The following is a 22,802-nucleotide window of genomic DNA, read 5'->3' as shown; positions in this document are numbered from 1 at the left end:
TAAGAATATACAAAAAAGTGATCAGAAAAAAAATAGAGCTTCGGTGCCAGAAATAAAGGAGGAGGTGGTGTGCAAATATTAATAACATAATGTAATGTTATGTGCTGACAAGAGGCTTCTTACCTCCAGGAGAAGAGGCCCGAGAGACTCCTTCTCTATCATCCCTTGGCTGCTGGAGGAGATGTCGGCTTTCTGGACTTCATCGTCTGCAGCTGCTCTGGCTTTCTCTGTGAAATAAATGTTATAAAATAGGTTACACGCCCTAATACCCAGCATCTGCAAATATTCCTAGAATATCGGAATGGCATGCATACACAGTAATCTGATACAATCCAAAAGCTTTCTTTCTTCTCGAACAAGTGGAATTAGCATTGGTCTAGTTCATCACTAGAATCCAGTAAATATGAAGCTTACACGTCACACTTGAGGTCACTCAAAGAACAATACCGGAGCAGGACCAAGGACACAGGAAGAGCATGAGGGTAGACTATGTCTCTCCCAGAGTTGGGTTCCCAAGAAGGACCAGGAACACTGAAAATCATATCAGCCAACTATGTGGTCTTCAATGGCTTCCTCGGTGAACTCTGTGAGGTTCAAACAACGGAGTATCTCTCTACTAGGAGAACCTGGGCTCCACCAAACGGATTCAGATAAAGCTATCAGCAACCAGGCTTGAACATATAGAATAAAAGGAACCAGTGAGCCCCAAACGCCGCCGTGAGCCAGTTTCAATTAGCTTGAGGATTCAGAAACAACAATTCTCGCTGAAAGAAAGATGCAACAAGGTACAAAGCAGACAACAAAGGAGGCAACTGACAATGTAGAGCCAGGGACACATCACAAAGGATGCCCACTTCCACTTAAAGGCTACGCATGGCTCAGTAGGTTCTGGTGGCTGGTGCTCCCATGCAGAAGAAGGTGTCTAAAGAAACAAGAGCTACACCATGGGCAACAAAAGAAAAAACACACGCACTCCGGGGGTCTTCTATTGGGCAGACATATGATACTGCACATGATGAGGGTGTAAAAAGATACCAGAGCATACAACTCAAGGGACAGCTGGACAACAGACCTGGCTCCTAACATGTACAGAATAAACAGGCTATATTGGTTACAAAGCACACAATGGAGAGAGGGACGTCTGGGTAGGTGAGGAGCAGGTGCTCAGTAAAGTGAAGTAAGACAGATTTATGAAATAGCCAGAACCAAAAGATAAAATGGGTCTTTGAGGGACGTAGGAAAACAAAGGATTTGCCAGGCAGGAATGCACACACCATTCTGCCAATTGTTTGGGGCAGAGAAAAGCCTTTAGAGGGTTTTGAGTGTACAGTCAGTGTCGGTTACACAGAGCGGCGTGATCAAAAACTGGCATCCCCAAGCTTTTATGACATGCTCCTTGATTTCATGTCCTAAGAGCACTCTGCTTACAGAGCTGTGCTTTCACTGCCTAAAGAAGGGCATGGCAAGCACGACTCCTGTGTGATGAGGAGGAAATGGAATTGGGATCAAGAGGCTGAGCTGAAAGGTGCCTGGCTCTAGGCCATGTTTCTCTATTCTGAACGGGAAGAATGAAGGAAAGCCATACTCTGAAAATAATAAATATACACTGGCATACCAGTGCATGGGAAATGACCGCACCCACCAGTTAATCCCCCATGGCAGGCTTGTTGGTCGCCTTAGGGAGGTAAAATCCAAGTAATCCAAACTAGCTGAACATAAATCAATTAGTCTGAACTAAATCCCATGTGAAGTAAAGCATGTGATCTAAAGGTATGCACATTACATGAATCCTCTCAAACGATATACAACCGCAGTAGCTAACCCCTGGCACTGCTTGTACTACCTACCCTTGTTCTCGGAGATAAAGAGGCACGGCAGAAATAATAAGTAGGGCTCAGAGACGTGTTTACTATCTACATGGCCCACACCATGCCTTTACTCTACATTTCAAGAGCAAATAGGAGGTTGTTCAGGAAGTAAGTTTGGTATAAGCGGTCAACCCTGAGATGTCATCAGAGTCAAAGTGTGTGATGTCACCACTGGCACTTTGGTGAATTGAGGTCTATGGAAAGATTATGCTCCACACTTGCATTGCCAGACTGAGAGCCAGTATTGCTGTGGGCAGGTCCACAGTCACTTAAAACCTGTTTTTTTCTAGATTTTCCTAGATCGTGAGCTACATGGCAGCATGCATGATCTGCTGCTTTCTCCTTAGGAAATAGTCAAGCTTCATAAATTGTTGTTACATTACAATCGCAAGAATGAAGCGCCAAAAACAGGAGGACCACAAGCACCAACTGAACGCACACAGTGAAAGAGACATTTTAAGGCTGAATCTCCATGGAGAGTATAGTATGTCAGTGTTTGCAGATCTTTGCAGGAAGTATAAACAATATAGATGCAACCACTGAGAGTGCTATATTCTAAAAATAGGCATTAAACATACTCCCCGACATGCACCAGGCACCAAGCTAAAATGTGCATATGCAGGACACATTTTGTTGGTCATAGTTTTGGTCCCCAGATACTACTGAGGTCGCTTTGGAAGACCCCTACCTAGATTTATGAGCATTGGGGAGAATTGTGTAAACAAAAACACAAATTGCATGATCTGTGGTGAGGAAGAGGGAGCTTGTTGTAACATAACGTCTCTATTTGGAATTGGTGCCGCTCGCTGAGGAGGTCGTGAAATCTGTGCCCTTGGACCTTGCTGGGAGTCAGCCTTGTGCCAGGTGAAGCTGCGTTAGGGGAAAGACTGCTGTGTTCGAGGACGGGACTGCGAGGCCCACCAGGCTGTGCGCGGAACAACAGGCACACCTGCCGCCTCTTCCCGTGACCCATCCCCTTCATCATCACCGCCTTTGATAACTCCTCGCGGCCCCCGATTCGCGGGTGCCGCTCGCTGAGGAGGTCGTGAAATCTGTGCCCTTGGACCTTGCTGGGAGTCAGCCTTGTGCCAGGTGAAGCTGCGTTAGGGGAAAGACTGCTGTGTTCGAGGACGGGACTGCGAGGCCCACCAGGCTGTGCGCGGAACAACAGGCACACCTGCCGCCTCTTCCCGTGACCCCTCCCCTTCATCATCACCGCCTTTGATAACTCCTCGCGGCCCCCGCTTCGCGGGAGCCGCTCGCTGAGGAGGTCGTGAAATCTGTGCCCTTGGACCTTGCTGGGAGTCAGCCTTGTGCCAGGTGAAGCTGCGTTAGGGGAAAGACTGCTGTGTTCGAGGACGGGACTGCGAGGCCCACCAGGCTGTGCGCGGAACAACAGGCACACCTGCCGCCTCTTCCCGTGACCCCTCCCCTTCATCATCACCGCCTTTGATAACTCCTCGCGGCCCCCGCTTCGCGGGGGCCGCTCGCTGAGGAGGTCGTGAAATCTGTGCCCTTGGACCTTGCTGGGAGTCAGCCTTGTGCCAGGTGAAGCTGCGTTAGGGGAAAGACTGCTGTGTTCGAGGACGGGACTGCGAGGCCCACCAGGCTGTGCGCGGAACAACAGGCACACCTGCCGTCTCTTCCCGTGACCCCTCCCCTTCATCATCACCGCCTTTGATAACTCCTCGCGGGGGCCGCTCGCTGAGGAGGTCGTGAAATCTGTGCCCTTGGACCTTGCTGGGAGTCAACCTTGTGCCAGGTGAAGCTGCGTTAGGGGAAAGACTGCTGTGTTCGAGGACGGGACTGTGAGGCCCACCAGGCTGTGCGCGGAACAACAGGCACACCTGCCGCCTCTTCCCGTGACCCCTCCCCTTCATCATCACCGCCTTTGATAACTCCTCGCGGCCCCCGCTTCGCGGGGGCCGCTCGCTGAGGAGGTCGTGAAATCTGTGCCCTTGGACCTTGCTGGGAGTCAACCTTGTGCCAGGTGAAGCTGCGTTAGGGGAAAGACTGCTGTGTTCGAGGACGGGACTGTGAGGCCCACCAGGCTGTGCGCGGAACAACAGGCACACCTGCCGCCTCTTCCCGTGACCCCTCCCCTTCATCATCACCGCCTTTGATAACTCCTCGCGGCCCCCGCTTCGCGGGAGCCGCTCGCTGAGGAGGTTGTGAAATCTGTGCCCTTGGACCTTGCTGGGAGTCAGCCTTGTGCCAGGTGAAGCTGCGTTAGGGGAAAGACTGCTGTGTTCGAGGCCGGACTGCGAGGCCCACCAGGCTGTGCGCGGAACAACAGGCACACCTGCCGCCTCTTCCCGTGACCCCTCCCCTTCATCATCACCGCCTTTGATAACTCCTCGCGGCCCCCACTTCGCGGGCGCCGCTCGCTGAGGAGGTCGTGAAATCTGTGCCCTTGGACCTTGCTGGGAGTCAGCCTTGTGCCAGGTGAAGCTGCGTTAGGGGAAAGACTGCTGTGTTCGAGGACGGGACTGCGAGGCCCACCAGGCTGTGCGCGGAACAACAGGCACACCTGCCGCCTCTTCCCGTGACCCCTCCCCTTCATCATCACCGCCTTTGATAACTCCTCGCGGCCCCCTGCTTCGCGGGAGCCGCTCGCTGAGGAGGTCGTGAAATCTGGGCCCTTGGACCTTGCTGGGAGTCAGCCTTGTGCCAGGTGAAGCTGCGTTAGGGGAAAGACTGCTGTGTTCGAGGACGGGACTGCGAGGCCCACTAGGCTGTGCGCGGAACAACAGGCACACCTGCCGCCTCTTCCCGTGACCCCTCCCCTTCATCATCACCGCCTTTGATAACTCCTCGCGGCCCCCGCTTCGCGGGAGCCGCTCGCTGAGGAGGTCGTGAAATCTGTGCCCTTGGACCTTGCTGGGAGTCAGCCTTGTGCCAGGTGAAGCTGCGTTAGGGGAAAGACTGCTGTGTTCGAGGACGGGACTGCGAGGCCCACCAGGCTGTGCGCGGAACAACAGGCACACCTGCCGCCTCTTCCCGTGACCCCTCCCCTTCATCATCACCGCCTTTGATAACTCCTCGCGGCCCACGCTTCGCGGGTGCCGCTCGCTGAGGAGGTCGTGAAATCTGTGCCCTTGGACCTTGCTGGGAGTCAGCCTTGTGCCAGGTGAAGCTGCGTTAGGGGAAAGACTGCTGTGTTCGAGGACGGGACTGCGAGGCCCACCAGGCTGTGCGCGGAACAACAGGCACACCTGCCGCCTCTTCCCGTGACCCCTCCCCTTCATCATTACCGCCTTTGATAACTCCTCGCGGCCCCCGCTTCGCGGGAGCCGCTCGCTGAGGAGGTCGTGAAATCTGTGCCCTTGGACCTTGCTGGGAGTCAGCCTTGTGCCAGGTGAAGCTGCGTTAGGGGAAAGACTGCTGTGTTCGAGGACGGGACTGCGAGGCCCACCAGGCTGTGCGCGGAACAACAGGCACACCTGCCGCCTCTTCCCGTGACCCCTCCCCTTCATCATCACCGCCTTTGATAACTCCTCGCGGCCCCCGCTTCGCGGGAGCCGCTCGCTGAGGAGGTCGTGAAATCTGTGCCCTTGGACCTTGCTGGGAGTCAGCCTTGTGCCAGGTGAAGCTGCGTTAGGGGAAAGACTGCTGTGTTCGAGGACGGGACTGCGAGGCCCACCAGGCTGTGCGCGGAACAACAGGCACACCTGCCGCCTCTTCCCGTGACCCCTCCCCTTCATCATCACCGCCTTTGATAACTCCTCGCGGCCCCCGCTTCGCGGGAGCCGCTCGCTGAGGAGGTCGTGAAATCCGTGCCCTTGGACCTTGCTGTGAGTCAGCCTTGTGCCAGGTGAAGCTGCGTTAGGGGAAAGACTGCTGTGTTCGAGGACGGGACTGCGAGGCCCACCAGGCTGTGCGCGGAACAACAGGCACACCTGCCGCCTCTTCCCGTGACCCCTCCCCTTCATCATCACCGCCTTTGATAACTCCTCGCGGCCCCCGCTTTGCGGGGGCCGCTCGCTGAGGAGGTCGTGAAATCTGTGCCCTTGGACCTTGCTGGGAGTCAGCCTTGTGCCAGGTGAAGCTGCGTTAGGGGAAAGACTGCTGTGTTCGAGGACGGGACTGCGAGGCCCACCAGGCTGTGCGCGGAACAACAGGCACACCTGCCGCCTCTTCCCGTGACCCCTCCCCTTCATCATCACCGCCTTTGATAACTCCTCGCGGCCCCCGCTTCGCAGGAGCCGCTCGCTGAGGAGGTCGTGAAATCTGTGCCCTTGGACCTTGCTGGGAGTCAGCCTTGTGCCAGGTGAAGCTGCGTTAGGGGAAAGACTGCTGTGTTCGAGGACGGGACTGCGAGGCCCACCAGGCTGTGCGCGGAACAACAGGCACACCTGCCGCCTCTTCCCGTGACCCCTCCCCTTCATCATCACCGCCTTTGATAACTCCTCGCGGCCCCCGCTTCGCGGGAGCCGCTCGCTGAGGAGGTCGTGAAATCTGTGCCCTTGGACCTTGCTGAGAGTCAGCCTTGTGCCAGGTGAAGCTGCGTTAGGGGAAAGACTGCTGTGTTCGAGGACGGGACTGCGAGGCCCACCAGGCTGTGCGCGGAACAACAGGCACACCTGCCGCCTCTTCCCGTGACCCCTCCCCTTCATCATCACCGCCTTTGATAACTCCTCGCGGCCCCCGCTTCGCGGGCACCGCTCGCTGAGGAGGTCGTGAAATCTGTGCCCTTGGACCTTGCTGGGAGTCAGCCTTGTGCCAGGTGAAGCTGCGTTAGGGGAAAGACTGCTGTGTTCGAGGACGGGACTGCGAGGCCCACCAGGCTGTGCGCGGAACAACAGGCACACCTGCCGCCTCTTCCCGTGACCCCTCCCCTTCATCATCACCGCCTTTGATAACTCCTCGCGGCCCCCGCTTCGCGGGCGCCGCTCGCTGAGGAGGTCGTGAAATCTGTGCCCTTGGACCTTGCTGGGAGTCAGCCTTGTGCCAGGTGAAGCTGCGTTAGGGGAAAGACTGCTGTGTTCGAGGACGGGACTGCGAGGCCCACCAGGCTGTGCGCGGAACAACAGGCACACCTGCCGCCTCTTCCCGTGACCCCTCCCCTTCATCATCACCGCCTTTGATAACTCCTCGCGGCCCCCGCTTCGCGGGAGCCGCTCGCTGAGGAGGTCGTGAAATCTGTGCCCTTGGACCTTGCTGGGAGTCAGCCTTGTGCCAGGTGAAGCTGCGTTAGGGGAAAGACTGCTGTGTTCGAGGACGGGACTGCGAGGCCCACCAGGCTGTGCGCGGAACAACAGGCACACCTGCCGCCTCTTCCCGTGACCCCTCCCCTTCATCATCACCGCCTTTGATAACTCCTCGCGGCCCCCGCTTCGCGGGCACCGCTCGCTGAGGAGGTCGTGAAATCTGTGCCCTTGGACCTTGCTGGGAGTCAGCCTTGTGCCAGGTGAAGCTGCGTTAGGGGAAAGACTGCTGTGTTCGAGGACGGGACTGCGAGGCCCACCAGGCTGTGCGCGGAACAACAGGCACACCTGCCGCCTCTTCCCGTGACCCCTCCCCTTCATCATCACCTCCTTTGATAACTCCTCGCGGCCCCCGCTTTGCGGGAGCCGCTCGCTGAGGAGGTCGTGAAATCTGTGCCCTTGGACCTTGCTGGGAGTCAGCCTTGTGCCAGGTGAAGCTGCGTTAGGGGAAAGACTGCTGTGTTCGAGGACGGGACTGCGAGGCCCACCAGGCTGTGGGCGGGACAACAGGCACACCTGCCGCCTCTTCCCGTGACCCCTCCCCTTTACCCAGCCTATCTTATAAAGACCTGGTGCTCCAACGCGTGAGCGGGACGCGTGTGCGGGACATATCCCGGGACAAAGCCCGGACTAAGGGCGGACCCTCTGAGACCCTCAGAGCACCGAGGAGACCGGACTGGGCCCACCCCTGTACATTTCACGGACGTGCATGCATTTGAAACCGATTGAGATTGGGTTGTTTCTTATTTGATTGATCACTGTGGCTGCTTGTTACTAATGTCTGCATCAACGCCTACTGTTGAGTCGCCCGTGTTGGATAAACAGGGAGTACCGCTGATTAGAACTTTGGATAAGTACTTTACAAAATCTACCCCTGATACTACCAAGGAAGCTACCCTGGCGGAGCGGCGAGCGGAACGCCGCCGCTCCGTGGAAGGCATGAAAAGTAAGCCAATTTCTTTGGCATCCCTTCACACTATCGACACAATTGATATTGTCCCAATAGCTGATGCTCCAATACTTATATCGAATAGCCAGATCTTGGAAACAAGTAATGTCGTGCCAATATTGAATATCTCCCCCGAAGTGGTTGTGAATGGATTTCCCATTGTAATCGAACTAGGCACTTCAAGTGCATTAAAGGCATCCGACTTGGCCCACGCAAAAATAGTTAAAAATAGAGCAAAAAAACCTATGCCCTTGCCCAGGATCTGTGGCCCACCGCCGAATAAAAAACGGCGGAAAAGGGGGGATTCGAAACAACCCAAGCTGAGCTGTTCCGATTTTGGCAAAAAGGCTACAACTATTGACACAAAATCTAATACAGCTCAATCAGCCATGGATGGAGTGCATGCTATACCTCCCTCTTTATCAAGTTTGTCTATGAACAAGGAGGATAGCATGGACACTAGTATGCTTGCCACTGTATCCAATGAGGACCAGGGTTCTGTAACTTTGTTAAGTTTAGAAAGTTTAGTAAAAACTTACTCTGCATCAATTATAGAGAGGTTGATGGAAATAGAGTGTAGATTGTGCAAAATTGAACAGGTTTTGGGAAAGGAGGATGTAATAACTAATACTGTACAAAACAAAGCATCTACTTTAGTACTGAATGATGCATCACAGAGTATATTATTACCCCCCAAACCACTGATAACAGCTCCTATTCCTATCCCTTTGTCACAATCAACCGCCCTAAAGCCCCCGGGGACCATAGTATCTGTGGAACAAAACCCACCCCCCAATTTACCTCCACAAAGAAACCAGTTGCCGTCTACTAGTATTAGTAAAACTTCCAACAATGTGGCTAAAACATCCTTGGACAGATCATCAAGGGGCATGGGGGATTCTAGGTATACAGGGGGGGAACCTAGAAGAACTCCACTTCCAGAACTACCACCTGATGCAGTACCCTATGTGGTAGTCTTAACAAGGGTGCCAGTATTGGAACAGTATTGGAACAGAATAAACGGGAGGGCTTCGCTCAATTGAAAAATAAGATTATGCATTGGCTCAGACTTCACAGGCCAATCGCTAATCATATCAATGGCGAAATCATCCATGTTCGACGTCTCCAATGGTTGGGGGGCAGACCTAAAAACATTGATGGTGACGTGGTGGTCGTGAATTTTAGGGACCCAAATGCTGTCCAATATATTTTAAATTGGCCAACAGATAGTTCTAACAACTCTATAGTCCCCAGACCACTAACATATTTTTACCCTAGGTCTGTGGTGTTTCCATCTCAGCACCAACCAATACAGCATACAACCTATATCAAGCCATCCAATTATCCAATTGCACAAGATTTAGGGAACAGCCAATATACATTGGGTCCTCCCATATTGCAGAATTTTAGGAACTTGCAGAATGTTAGGAACTTGCAGTTTGTACCTTATTCTATGACAGCCCCAGAATTCTCCGCATGGAACCATGTCCCAGTTAGAACTCAGAATGGTCCTAATAGAGGGATGGATCATTTCATACCATTTACTCCCCTAGAGACTTATAATAGATTCAATATTTTCAGTGGTCTAGAGGATTGTGATTGATGGTTTTTGTATGGGGGGGCGAGGACAGAGGAATGAGAAAATCTACCGTTGAGGTTGTCATCAATGAAATTAAAGCAACAGTGCCTTCTGAGCCCCCTTTCGAGAAATTTGAAGCAAGGGAGGTAATAACCCCAGGAGAACGATGTATAGAATTAGATGTACCAGTAATACCCCATAGTACAACGAGGGAAAGGCTATTGCCTGAGGAATTAGCCCTGGTAGTGCATACTGTGGCACCCGTATGTCCCAGAGAGGCACTAAAGGTCCACCTAGAGACCCCATTTGGAAATGGGGAACCAGTAAAACTAGTCTGCTGGAACATAGCCGGAGTCGCAAAAAATCTAAGGGACCCAGATTGGGCGAGCTACATTGAATCTTTTGATTTCTGTACGCTACAGGAAACTTGGGCAATTGATATACCGCACAGAGTGGGGTATAAGACATATGGAATTGGTGCGATTCCATCTAGAAGCGGAAGGCCTTCGGGGGGTCTTTTGACTTGGGTAAAAGTAAACTTAAGGGTAAATATTGAGGTGGTGAACACAAACTCAATAGATATACTGGCATTAAAAGTTACAACGTGTAAAGGGAAAAAACTATTTTTAATAAATATCTATAATAGGCCTTTACCTTTATCAAGTGTATCACCAACCTTAGCCAAATTAGATGACTTTTTAAGTGGACTAGATCCAAGGGAGGATCTTATTATTGTGGCTGGTGATTTAAATTGCAACTTTGAGCCAGTTTTGGGCCTTAGCGACATCTTTGCTGAGGAAGATCAGGCGAACAATATCCCTATTTTGGAGAACGTCAAACCAGTTAAATGCTCAGCTCTGGCGCTCCAATTGAATAAACTATGCACGGAGTATTGTTTGAGGGCATGTAACGGACGGTTACCGTCTGACTGCTTGAAGAAACCAACCTTTTGCAGGGCTAACTACAAAAGTAATCTAGATTTTGTGATCGCTTCTATACCCCCGTGGTCGTATCTTCTGGACCTCGACGTAATTGAGAGGCTAGAAAGTGACCATTTCCCCTTAAATCTTACAGTAGACGCATCCTTGTTTAATGATATAGCCCAATTGCCCCCATTACAGGAAAATAGTGGTGACTTTGTCGAGATCCATATTAGTAATAATAGGATATCATTAAAGTGGCCTTTTATACTGGACCATTGTGATATCCTCAGAGAAATCTATACACTCTTTGTGGGGACCTTCGAACCCTATTTAGGCTTAACGCTCGAAGAGGAAACTAAAACCTCTTTTTTGCTAATACACCAAAAATTCTTTACTGATCTTAAACTATTAGTCACTAAAATGCCGAAAAAGAAACAGCAAAAGACCCAGAATTTGTCTCACAGTAAACCCTGGTACGATAGATTGTGCAGAGAATCCAAAAGGGAACTTTTAATGGCTGTCAAATTTAAATCCCTGTTGGATATTCAAAAAGCAAGGAACAAATATAAATCTATCCAGAGGGCTTCCAAAATATCATGGGAGGAAGACAAATGGGCCGCAATGCTGCTGGCAGCCAAATCACATGACAATGTGGCCTTTTGGAGGCTAGTAGCAAATGGCAATAACGTCGGTAGAGTGGTCAAGGACGTCTTTTTGGATGAACAAACTTGGGTCAATCACTTTACCAATTTATATAAAAAGTATGATGACTCCGATATGGTCATGGATTTCCCAAGCTATGAAACATCAATAGACCAGCTTGACTTTACATTAGGGGAAACTGAGCTGGCAATAAGCCAAATAAAATCGGGCAAAGCTCCAGGTCTCGACAAAATCCCAGGGGATTTATATAAGCATGACCTAAAAGTTTGGGCACCCTATATTAATCATTTGTGCAATACGCTATCTTGCACTTTAGAGTTTCCAGAAAGCTGGAAGGGAGCAGAAATTGTTTTAATTTTTAAAAAAGGAGATAGGATGGACCCCGGTAATTACCGGCCAATTAGTTTAATGGATATCCTCCAGAAAATTTACTCACGACACATTCTATTGCGAATGAGTGATTGGTTGGAGGAAAATTCAATTTTAACCAAGTTCCAAGCCGGATTTAGATCTAAAATTAGTACACTAGATCAGATTTTTAGATTTTGTTGCCTCTATTGGAAGTACGTAAAGATTAAAAGGGGTCACTTATATGTTGCATTTGTTGATTTGAGGGCAGCTTTTGATTTGGTACCTCGCAACCTTTTATGGCAAACCCTGATTGCAGCAGGTCTGCCCAACAATTTAATAGTTCAGATTAAAGAATTACATGAAGGGAATTTTGCGCGAATTCGATGGGGTCCAAATGGCGAATTAACCCAAAAAATCCCTATCGAGCGCGGTGTTCGCCAGGGCTGCGTTCTGGCCCCCACGCTTTTTTCCCTTTTTGTAAACGACATTCCCTCATATCTAGAGGGATGTAATAATGATTCACCAAAACTGAACGGCGCAAGGTTAACATCACTACTATTTGCTGATGATACTATCCTGATTTCCCAAACCAAAAAAGGCCTCCAGACACTGTTGAATACTTTTAGTGAATACTGCAGTAAGAAGGGGCTGGAAATTAATGGGAAAAAGACCAAATGCATGAGCCTAAATCCAGCAAAATCAGACAAGGGTTGCTTAACTTTAAAAGGAGTAAAACTCGAGTCGGTGCCTCATTTTTCATACTTAGGGGTGTCACTTGATTCGAGTTTTTCCTGGAAAGTCCAAATAGAAAAAAGCAAACGGATATTTGCCCAGAACGTAAAACCAATTCTTAAGGAACAAAGCCTGAGCACTAGTAAAGCAGTGTCTCCAGTGATTGAACTCTTTAAATTTAAAGTTCAACCAGCGGTCCTATATGGTGCAGAAATCTGGGGCCCGGGGTCCAAGGATACTTTCAGTGTCCTGGATAATAACTTCATGCGAAGCTTAGTAAGGGTCCCTAGAGGTACTCCATTAGTACCTCTGCAATTTGATTTAAATTTTAAAAGAACTGACCACCAAGTGGTGATCCGACCTTTAATGCATTGGGTCAGATTATGGCATGTTCCCGAACTCCAAGATTACAGAGACGGGCTAAAAGAAATTATGGCACTGGATAGTCTAAAAGTAATTCCATGGCTTAGGCATGTTAAAGTTTGGTTCAGTAACATTGGTTTGAAACACTTCTGGGAGAATCCTGAACAACTACCCTCAAATCCGAAACTAATTTTAAAAAGGGCCTTTTGGTCCTTTATAGTGAATAGGACTACAAGTGCTATTAATGGTGGGACGTTAGTTTCAAACTTTTTAAGTTTTAAGGATGTCCCACTTTTTGAGACCTTTATGGATGAAATAGAGCCTCCAATTGCCAAAACTTTGTTTTTAAAACTTAGATATGGGAATCTTTTAATTAAGACAACTTTGGCACGTTGGGCTAGAAATCTAGACTCGTCGTCCTTAGCAACTGACGAAATTTGCTCTTTGTGTTATCTAAATCAGATAGAAAATGTAGAACATATTCTCTTTTTTTGTCCTGTGTATGCCCAAGCCAGGAAAAAATGGATTAAACCAATATGTCTATTGTTGGGCCTTAGGTCATGTTCACAGGCATTGAGAATCCTGACAACAAATTCTTCGCAAACTATATCATTTAGTGTCAGTAGATTTCTACATAGTATTTTCCTACAAAGGAAAAAATTGGGATATAAATTGTAATTTGATCCTGGTTTAGGATTAGAAATATCTTCTGCACTGATTTAGGCAGAAGTCCATCCTATGATTTTAATATTGTTTATTTCTGCTCCGATTGTCTTCCAACATAAAATGTATTGTTTTAGATAATGTTTTACAATTTAAAATGTAATGCTTTTCTTTTATGGCATCAAAGCCGAAATAAAGAATATTTGACTTGACTTGACTTGACTTGAATGCAATTTGACTTTTAACAAATGTACGCATGTGTTGTTTTTTTAAGATGTGCAGGGTACAAACATAGAATGGCATTCTGATGTAGTAGCAGTAAAATATCACAGATATAGTCAATCGCACGTGTGCATCAATTATAATATGAATCTTATAAGTAGGGAACCTTCGCAAGAGAAGCTCGAGGTTAGGTTGACATTTTTTATTTACTGGACTTAGGAGCCAACATCGGTGAGGAAATATTTCCTAGACCGGTGCCCATTTAAGTAAGATCTGGAGACTGCACCAGTTTGAAAGCTCCTGGCCCTATTAAAATGTGGTTCACAACTTAAATATACCCTAAAGGAAACCCACACTTTTTCAGATTCTGCCAGCAAGCCCTTAACCAGGCCAGTCAAGTGTTTCATCACATGTTCTATGTGCTATTTTGTAGTCCACCACACCTTTATGGGGATTGTTTGTTGTGATTTCCATTCCCAGACCACAGTGAGCCTTGCTACTAGGAGTATGACAAGTTTACCCTGGGGATTCGAGAAGGGGGCATCACCCGTATAGCCCATGAGGTAAAGTAGCAGGGCCAATGGAAGATCTTGTCACAACATCTCTCCGATAATCTTCTGCATTTCCCCCATGAAGGTTACCACAGCTGGTAGAGGCCCATAGCTATCACATACATTCCAGTGTACACAACTGTCCACACCCTCTCTAAAGGCGGTCGGCAGAGCTGGCCCGGCTGTAGTGGGCACCGGGCGTTTTCCCAGTGGGCACATGTTTGAGTGGTGGGGGCTGCTTTTGTTACCGGGGGGCGGTTTTGAAGCAGTGTAACAAAAGCAGCAGCAGTGCTTCTCACTAGCACCTTCCCCTCCTCCTAGCCCAGGGCCTGTCCAACTGAATTGTCAGGGCTGTTTTGTATTCCCAGTCCGGCCCTGGCGGTCAGGACCACCATGCCCAGCCACCGAGCCGCACTGGAGTGTAGTACCAGGGCATCATGATCTTATATGCATTTTCCTTGAAATGGGCTACTCTTGTTCATGTTATTGCCCATGTGTAATCAGGAATGAAGAGTTCCAAGCCAGCCTCACACTTGCCATGCATGCATGTGGTTGAGTGATCAAAGCGTTACACATAACCTTGTACAATACTGATGTGCCCCTGGACAATTTGCCTCAGTTAAATATATCTTGGATCAGGATTAAGTTTCTAGAGCCATTCATATTATGTTGGGTTCATTATCCCAATAGAATAGCTGGATTAGTTTAAAGTGGATTGAGGTACAACCTGTTACATGGCTATGAACTGTATATGCATGATCAAGATCCTTTAGTATTAGGAGGCAGCCTCGACTCCACTGAAAAAAAAGTTTATCTGTCACATCTGGGGTTGGGGGATGATCACGTAATGTGCAATTGGCATCAACACCTCGCCTCTATGGGCATCAGACACAAATGGGAAAGTAGTGTGGTCCTAGGAAAAGGCGTTATCATGTGTCTCTGACCTTGAGGGAACCATAGTAAGAAATGTAGAGTGTTCCTTTTCTACTTCTTTTCCTTTCAGTTTCTTTGGGCACTCCCTCGTTCACTCCAGACTGGGCAGTATCTACTGAGCCTGGACATCCATTTTCAATATTTGGGAAGCCAAGGGCTCCGTCGACTACCAGGGCACAAAGCGTTGATTTGGCTACATGTGGATGTTTATTATTCTATAAGAAGACTTCCAACTTCTGCCAAATAATTTTAAATACTTTGTCTGGGAATCTTCCTACGGAGGGGCTGGGCCACATTTAAATAACGCAGGAGAAAGTCCACTACATTTCATGCAGATCTGCCTAACCAAGTAATCTCCAGCCCCCATTCTCCCCATCTACAGAACTGTTTGAACAAGGTTTCCAACATCTTGGAGGCGTTTCAGGTATATATATCCTTAGTATTTGTAGTTATGTTGAATGCCAGAAATGTGTCCCTGTGCCCACTGGCAGCTGTGGTGCTGAAGTATAGTACAGTACATCGTATCTGAGGTATTATTACCCATTCCCTCAGATGTACACTGTAATTTGCTTTCAGTGGTGATGCAACACGTGCTTGGCATCTCTGGAAACACCGTAGTATTTAGTGATTCCCAATACGCAGACCTGGTAGATACTGGATCCCCAGGGTTTGCAATGGACAATATATCAAAGTAACACAAGTGTGACACTTATAGAAAGCAGCACAAGCTGGAACTGTGTATGTGACTGCTGTGTGTTCATACCTCAATCCAGGCACAACAATAGTTATTCTTCCGTAAACATAAAATGCTAACAAAATGGATTAGACGCTACACAAAAGCTATAAGTGAGAGAAATTGAAACTGAATGGTAGGAGAAGGAATTGAAATCATGAACTATCAGGCACAACCAAAACTTACTAGATCACTTAGGGCTAGATGTAGGTAAATCAGATTTACCGCTTCATAAATACCGAATTTTACCGATTCGGTATTCATGAATCGGTAAATCTGATGTAGGTATTTATTCGGTAAAAAATACCGATTCTGTAATTACAGAATCGGTATTTGCCATTGATTCCTATGGGCCTTGAAGCCCATAGGATTGAATAGCAAATACCGATTCGGTATTTACCGAATCGGTAAAAATACCGAATTGCAAAGGGGGACAGGGTGTCACTTTGACACCCTGTTGCACCCCTGTAACTGGCTTGTGCGCCATGTGGCACACAGACATGCCCTTAGGGCATGTCTGTGTGCCACATGGCACAGGTGTACATGCACAGATGTGCATGTACACAAGAATTCGTTATTTACCATGCAATTGTATTACATGGTAAATAACGAATTCTAAAGGCCCTGTAGCACTGTTAGAAGTGCTACCTACATAGGAAAATACAGATTCGGTAATTTTACAGATCAGTAATTTTACCGATTCGGTAAAATTACCGAATCTGTATGTTTTCAGTGCCCCTACATACCAATGTCAAATTACCGGTCGGAAAGGGCCGAAAATCGGTATTTTTGGCCGATTCCGACCGGTATTTTGACACCTACATCTGGCCCCCAGAGAGGAAAATTTGAAGTCAGGCAACTATATACAAATTAATAATTAACAAAAAGATTATTTTGAGCACAGAGCAAGGCCAGAGTGTCTAAAATGCATCTGTGTAGAAGGTGGTCATAAACAGCTCTGTGAAAGAAAGGCGGCCGATCCATTGTGGAGTGACAAGCAGAATGAAAAAAATCAAACTAGAGCTTTTGCAAAGTTCTGGAAGAACGGCCAACAGTTTCAGACATCATGGGGCTCAAAAAACACTTCCTTGCTTGAAAATGCCTCTTATCGAATCACAAGAGGAGTTCAGGTGCTTTAAAACCAATACTGCATAGGTTTATTTTATTTATTTATTTTATTTAAAGTTTTGTATAGAGCGAACATGACCCCGGAGGGTATCAGAGCGCTTTACATTGGTATAGGTAGACAAAGGAGAATAGGTAGGAGAGAGAAATCATGGAAACGGTTAGACGATACACAACCGGGGCACGCAGAGATTGGTCGGGAAACACACTATAAAAACGAACTATACTCTTTTAAAAATTGACATGTGTTCAGTTCTCATGCTCCACTTACCCCAAGGTAGTCCTTCAATGGTTTGAAATGTATTATGTTGCAATTTGTCCATTAGTGCACGGAAGCCTATCTCTTCCCTGTTTCAGCAGGGGCCTGCCTCAACATGTGGAGGAAAACAAAGAAAAAGTGGCCAGCGTCTCGAAGTGGGAGTCTGAAACCCGCTTTCATGCCCATGGTGGGGACTCCAACGTCAGTCTCAATAAGACAGAAGAAAACATTGACGCAACAAAAATAAAAAGGAAATATATAACAATACCTTCCATCTAGATTACAGTTTGAAATCTCCTTCCGTAATAAAGAACAAGTCTCAATTCACTGACTTTTTTTTTTTTTAATACGAGGTAATCAGCAATATGCATACTCATATTTGGAGAACACAGATATCCAAACCACTACACTTTAGAGGTTTGTAAAACAAACAAAAAGAGACCAAATATTAAAAAATATATATATTTTCCTACCAACCCAAAACATCACCCATTTAAGGGAACATTAACTCATAATTGCCACCTACAATATCATAAGGTTTATTTATCCCAGACAGTGAAGACCGCACTCCAAGTAGTACAACCCCATTCCATAATGAATCACAAACCCTCCCTGCCCCAGTCCACTTTCTGAGATCATCTATCCACAGCAGTTCCAACAGTGAGGTCAACATGGTTTTCTTTATCCTGGCCTCGGGTCATTCTCCTCTGGTCTTTCAAAGGTACCTCTCAGAATCTCACTGGCATTAGTCCCATTGTTAATGCCCTGGGCTTTCAACTGGACTATTATGTCTGTAGCCTATGACAACATGCTTGCTTTTAACTACTCAGACTCTCCAGAACCTAGCATTTCATTCCTTCCACTAATTGACTGTTGTCCAATCGCTGTTTCAATCACACATGGATAGTGGCAATGTGCACCAACACCGGACTGCACAAAATCATTGAATAAACAGCTCATGCTCTCATCTGGCTACACTGGATCCCTCTCAAATCCCATATCCTCTTCAAAACCTGCTGCATCACTAAAAGTCACCCTGAACATCTCAGCAAAAAAAGGCACCTGCAAGGCCAAATAAATGTCTCCACCAACCAGACATTTATGAATCAAAAAGGACGTTCTTAAACGAGCCTTCCATTTTTTGCTCCTTGTCTGGATATTCTTGTGTGGAAACCTCCAATCATCCCTCTTCAATTTGCTCATCAATAGTTTACCTGCTCGTAAGCATAACCGGGCTAATAGAATACACCTGAAACTTACGTAACGTGGACTTAAGTTTTACATAATGTGGTGCCTACACCTTCTGATTTCTCTGCGTATTCCTTTGGACTTCGTTACTGTGTTCATAGCTCCACTGACCTCGCGACTATGTATGTGCAGCCTAACTCGAGCCCGTGGATCCATCCTGCAGGCCGGACCACTGATGCCACTCTTCACAAGCAATCTGTTGCACCGGTGAGGAATCCGGACATTTTCTTCACACTGCCGCACCCAAGTAAATATTAGAGGGCTTTAAATCGGCAATTAGGTAAGATGTGGAAGATAATTTGGAGGCACAAGTCGGGCTTTCTAATAACAAACAACAAAGCCATGCCAAATTCCCTTTCATTCTCAATGTTGACATTGGCAAGGCTGCACACACTTAACTACAAGTGCAAAAGACAAAGTCAAGAAGACAAAGCTTACCGGTGCCACTGCATGCCAGGCAAAGTAATACGAGAGGCGAGCCTGCTTTTCAATTGGGCACGTTTAACTATTTTAATGAAAAAAACCAAATCCGAGGTTTCGATAGACTGTCTCACCTATTCCCACAATATCAAATATGAAAATCTGCTGCAAAACAATATTACGTTCACTGCATGTTTCTCTCGACAGACTTATGCAGAGTGACGCTCCCCTTCGACAAACACCTGAAAGTCTTTTTTTTAGGTTCTTGAGAACGAGTGTGGCTTTGTAGCCAAGATGGTGAACGTATAATTGAGCTCTTCCGCAGTCTTCCCCACTATCAAACACCATCGTGGCGTAAGAATCCAATCTGAGACTCCAAAATAACATTAGCACAGCTAAGGCAAGAGAGGGGCTTGTGGTAGAAGCCCAAGAAAATCCAGGGAGGCAGGATTTGGCAGCAGCACAAGCCGAGCTACGCGACTCTGGCACTCCCAAGATAGCGGCTGCATGGTGCCATAGTGGCTTGACTGCCTAATGGGGTGCTGAGGCAGGGATCAGAAGGCTTAACCACACCGCACAAAGGAGCAGCGGATGGACGAAGGAGCAGCGCATACAGGCACACCTGATTACATCCAACAGGAAGCTGCAAGAGAGCGAAGCAATGAGCCAACAAGCTGAGGGGGTGATGCCCACAACAATCACGAAGTCTGGTTTAGGTGCCCTCTGCAAGTTTGCTGGCGCATGCAGAGAAGGGAGGATGTGAGGTACAGTCAACGACAGATTGTGAGCAGGTGGGTGAACATGGTGTACAGTAGGGCTGTGGAAAGGGTACGAAAGGTGTCCCGCAGCTTGACATACCTAGAAGAGAGCGAGGCCTGCGGAGGGGGCGATGCCCATAAAAGTCACCAGGCAGGGCTTTGGTGCCCTCCACGGGTCATCCAGGGACCGCAATGGAGGAGAAGCATGAGGTACGACCTCCAGCAGATTTGAAGCAGGCTGGGTATCTGATGGACAGCAGGGCTATGGAAAGGGTAAGAAAGAAGCCTCACAATTTGGTATATCCAGAGCAGAGAAGCCAGCCGTGGCTGCAAGGTGCATGTAGGGTGGGGCATGGGAGGGGCAGCCAGACCGTTGAAGAAAATTCATGGCCTCTCAAACCCAATAACAATTACAATGGTGAGAGACAAATAAGGACACTAGGCTCAAACCAAAATGGATAGATACCCCAAAGCCACTTAGAGAGAGCAGGGGTCACACCTGAGGGCTCCTCGCCTGGACCTGAGGATAATTTAACTTCCTCCACACATACACCACAGCAGGCCATTACGGACATTTAATACACCCTAAAGGGAAAGATGGAGAAAATTGGCCTGGATATGACCCTGCTGAGACAGGACGTCCGTAATACAGCAGAAAGTGCCAAAGAGGTGAATATATACATATCAACAGTGGAGGATCAGACCGAGAACATACAGACTACAAAACAACGTGATTTTTAGTTCACAAAGTCATTTTAGAAAGATGGGAAAAGCCTAAAAATTGATCTTCAAAATAGCTTTACCAATCACAGCAGGAATCTCTTTCCACAAGCTGCTTAAAAAATACATGTTGTCAAGGGCATAGCCCCAAGGACACCTTCAACCACCAGAAGCCTACCGTCACCCCTCATGCCTAAGCAATCCCAGCTCGTAGGCACAGAATTGGCATGTGAGCCGTGACAGGCTATGCTGGCCGATGTCAGATTAACAACAATGTATACCATGCAGAGTGGAATACTTGAAACACTTATGCAGGCCTTAGGGTAAGGCACAGATGTTAAACAGAATCACCGTGCTGGATTTGCCTTTGGAGTCTGGTGCGATTTCTGTTGCATTTCCATTTAGTGCAAATTGCACCAAAATGGTTATTAAAACACTATCAACACATTTCCAAAATACCAATAAAGGAGAGAGGAATTCACTCATGCCAGAAACTTATATCAGTTACACAGTTTATAGATAAACTGGAAGAGGAAATTGGGGCTTCCATGCCACAACTTTAATGCAACCTTTGCGAACATGGGATGGTAACATGGGATTACTACTGAGATGCCGCACACGTCTAGATTGTGGCATTTATGGAGATATGTTTTGAGAGCCTAAATCAAGCCATTTTCGAAAACTCTGAACAATTCGTTCAGGAATTTAAATGTCTGCAGGTATGCTTTATATTCAAATGAAACCAAGGCGAAGCTGTTTAAGGCCGATCTGAGTCGATTCTGGGATGTCTCGTGGGGTCCAGGGATTCTATTTCTCGCAATTACTGGAGGTGAAGGAAAGGCCCCGTTAGAGTAGAGCTGGGTTGGTTCCAAAAAGCATTGCACTAGGGCAATGTTATGTTATGTTATACGGATTTTTATAGCGCGCAGCTGCCCCAGCAAAGGGCCGTCCCGGCGCTTTTGGACAGGCAGATAAACACGGATAACATCACACAAACTACAGGCCATAGTCAGAATTTAGAGGACCTTAGGGAACAAGTGAATTTTTATGACCCTCCTGAATGTGAGCAAATCATCCAATGCACGGATATGAGGCGGAAGTGAGTTCCAAAGTTTAGCAGCCATAACCCGGAAGGACCGGCCTCCGGCTCTACACAGCTTGAACCGAGGCACTACCACCAGATTTTGACCAGCAGATCTCAAGATGCGCGAAGGGGCATAAGGAATGAGAAGATTCTCAAGAATCTGAGGGGAAGACAGCTTGAGAATCTTAAAAGAGAGACACAGAGTTTTAAAATGAATCCTCTGCGCCATAGACAGCCAATGAAGAGACCGAATGGTTGCACTCACCGAGCAGAAGCCCCACCAGTGCTCTGGCCGCAACATTTTGAAGGCGCTGCATCCGGGCGAGCTGAGACAAAATAGTGACCTGGATGACCAACTGCCTGGTAGGGGCATCGAAGAACTTCAAAGTGGGTCTAGGTCCTCGAAGTATACCGAAACAAGTAGCTGCGACTTTTTTAGTATGAGCGCAGAAACTAAGGGCAGAATCCAGCCAGACCCCTACGTTTTTTACCTCCGATACCGGAGTAGGGGTAACACATAACTCAGGAGGCCACCACTCATCACTCCACATGTCACAGTGCTTGCCAACAACCAATATCTCAGTCTTCTTAGTGTTCAGCTGAAGACAGTTGGCTGTCATCCAGCCAGACACCGCCAAGAGCCCAGCTCTAAACCTGGGGGCATCAAAGTCAGACTTCCCACTCAGCACAACCGCCAGCTGCGTATCTTTTAACCACTTAGTTTAAGCAGCAGCATAGTATACTATGACTAATATTTAAGGGTTAAACTAATGTACTTTGAATTTCATAGGGCTAGGAGCAGCAGCTGGGAGGAAGCTGAAAATGTGACAGAAAATATCAATCAGGATTTAATATTGTATTTACTCGCCATAAAAACGTGAAACAAACAGCCTGTGTCAAAGCTCTCAGATTTAAATTCATGGCTGCCATGAACATCCTTGTTTGCAAAGCTTAAACTTTTGAAGCCACTGAATCATATAGTGCAACCTGCTCAGGAACCTTTAATTGTTCTAGGCTCAGGGGTTGTGGGGTGGCAGAAGTAGATGGCAGGGAGCAGCAAAGTTGGCTTCTGAGCTATGAAAAGGTGTAGGAATTAAGAATCAGTTGTTAGCTTCGAAAGTCCTAGTGCTAAAACAATTCAAACATGTTAATGTCTTTCCTGTATTTAACGAGCAGATGAGTTCGCCCAAACGTGGACCCGGTTAAAACTCACACCTGTAGCGAGGTGTATGAATTTCACGCCAGTAACCGCTCCATGTTATCCAGGCGTTTTCTCGCCCACCAAAAACACCCTGAAGATGTTCTCAAACCAGTGAAGTGTGAGCTGAACATGGAGGCCGCCCTCAGATTCCTTCCATGTTCTGTGGCGCCGCACTTTAAGGAACCGCACCACAAACACTAAGGCAATTACCTTAGGTTTAGTTCCACAGGAATCAGCCTGTGGATGTTTG

General features: G+C 47.6%; 1 protein-coding gene across 6 annotated transcripts in view; it reads right to left on the bottom strand.

The window, feature by feature from the left end:
• NCOA1 (nuclear receptor coactivator 1) overlaps positions 1 to 22,802 on the bottom strand; it is a 986,743-nt gene that overhangs the window by 267,483 nt on the left and 696,458 nt on the right. For all 6 annotated transcript variants that reach the window (XM_078649914.1, XM_078649919.1, XM_078649916.1 and 3 more), the window contains one exon: positions 124 to 227. In XM_078649914.1, the coding sequence (XP_078506040.1) occupies positions 124 to 227 (104 nt within the window). The remainder of the gene's footprint in view (positions 1 to 123; positions 228 to 22,802) is intronic.

This window comes from Lissotriton helveticus, chromosome 6 (genome assembly GCF_964261635.1).
Source record: "Lissotriton helveticus chromosome 6, aLisHel1.1, whole genome shotgun sequence".
Taxonomy (NCBI): domain Eukaryota; kingdom Metazoa; phylum Chordata; class Amphibia; order Caudata; family Salamandridae; genus Lissotriton; species Lissotriton helveticus.
Note: the sequence above shows the minus strand (reverse complement) of the source record. Positions and strands in the feature narration are given on the sequence as shown.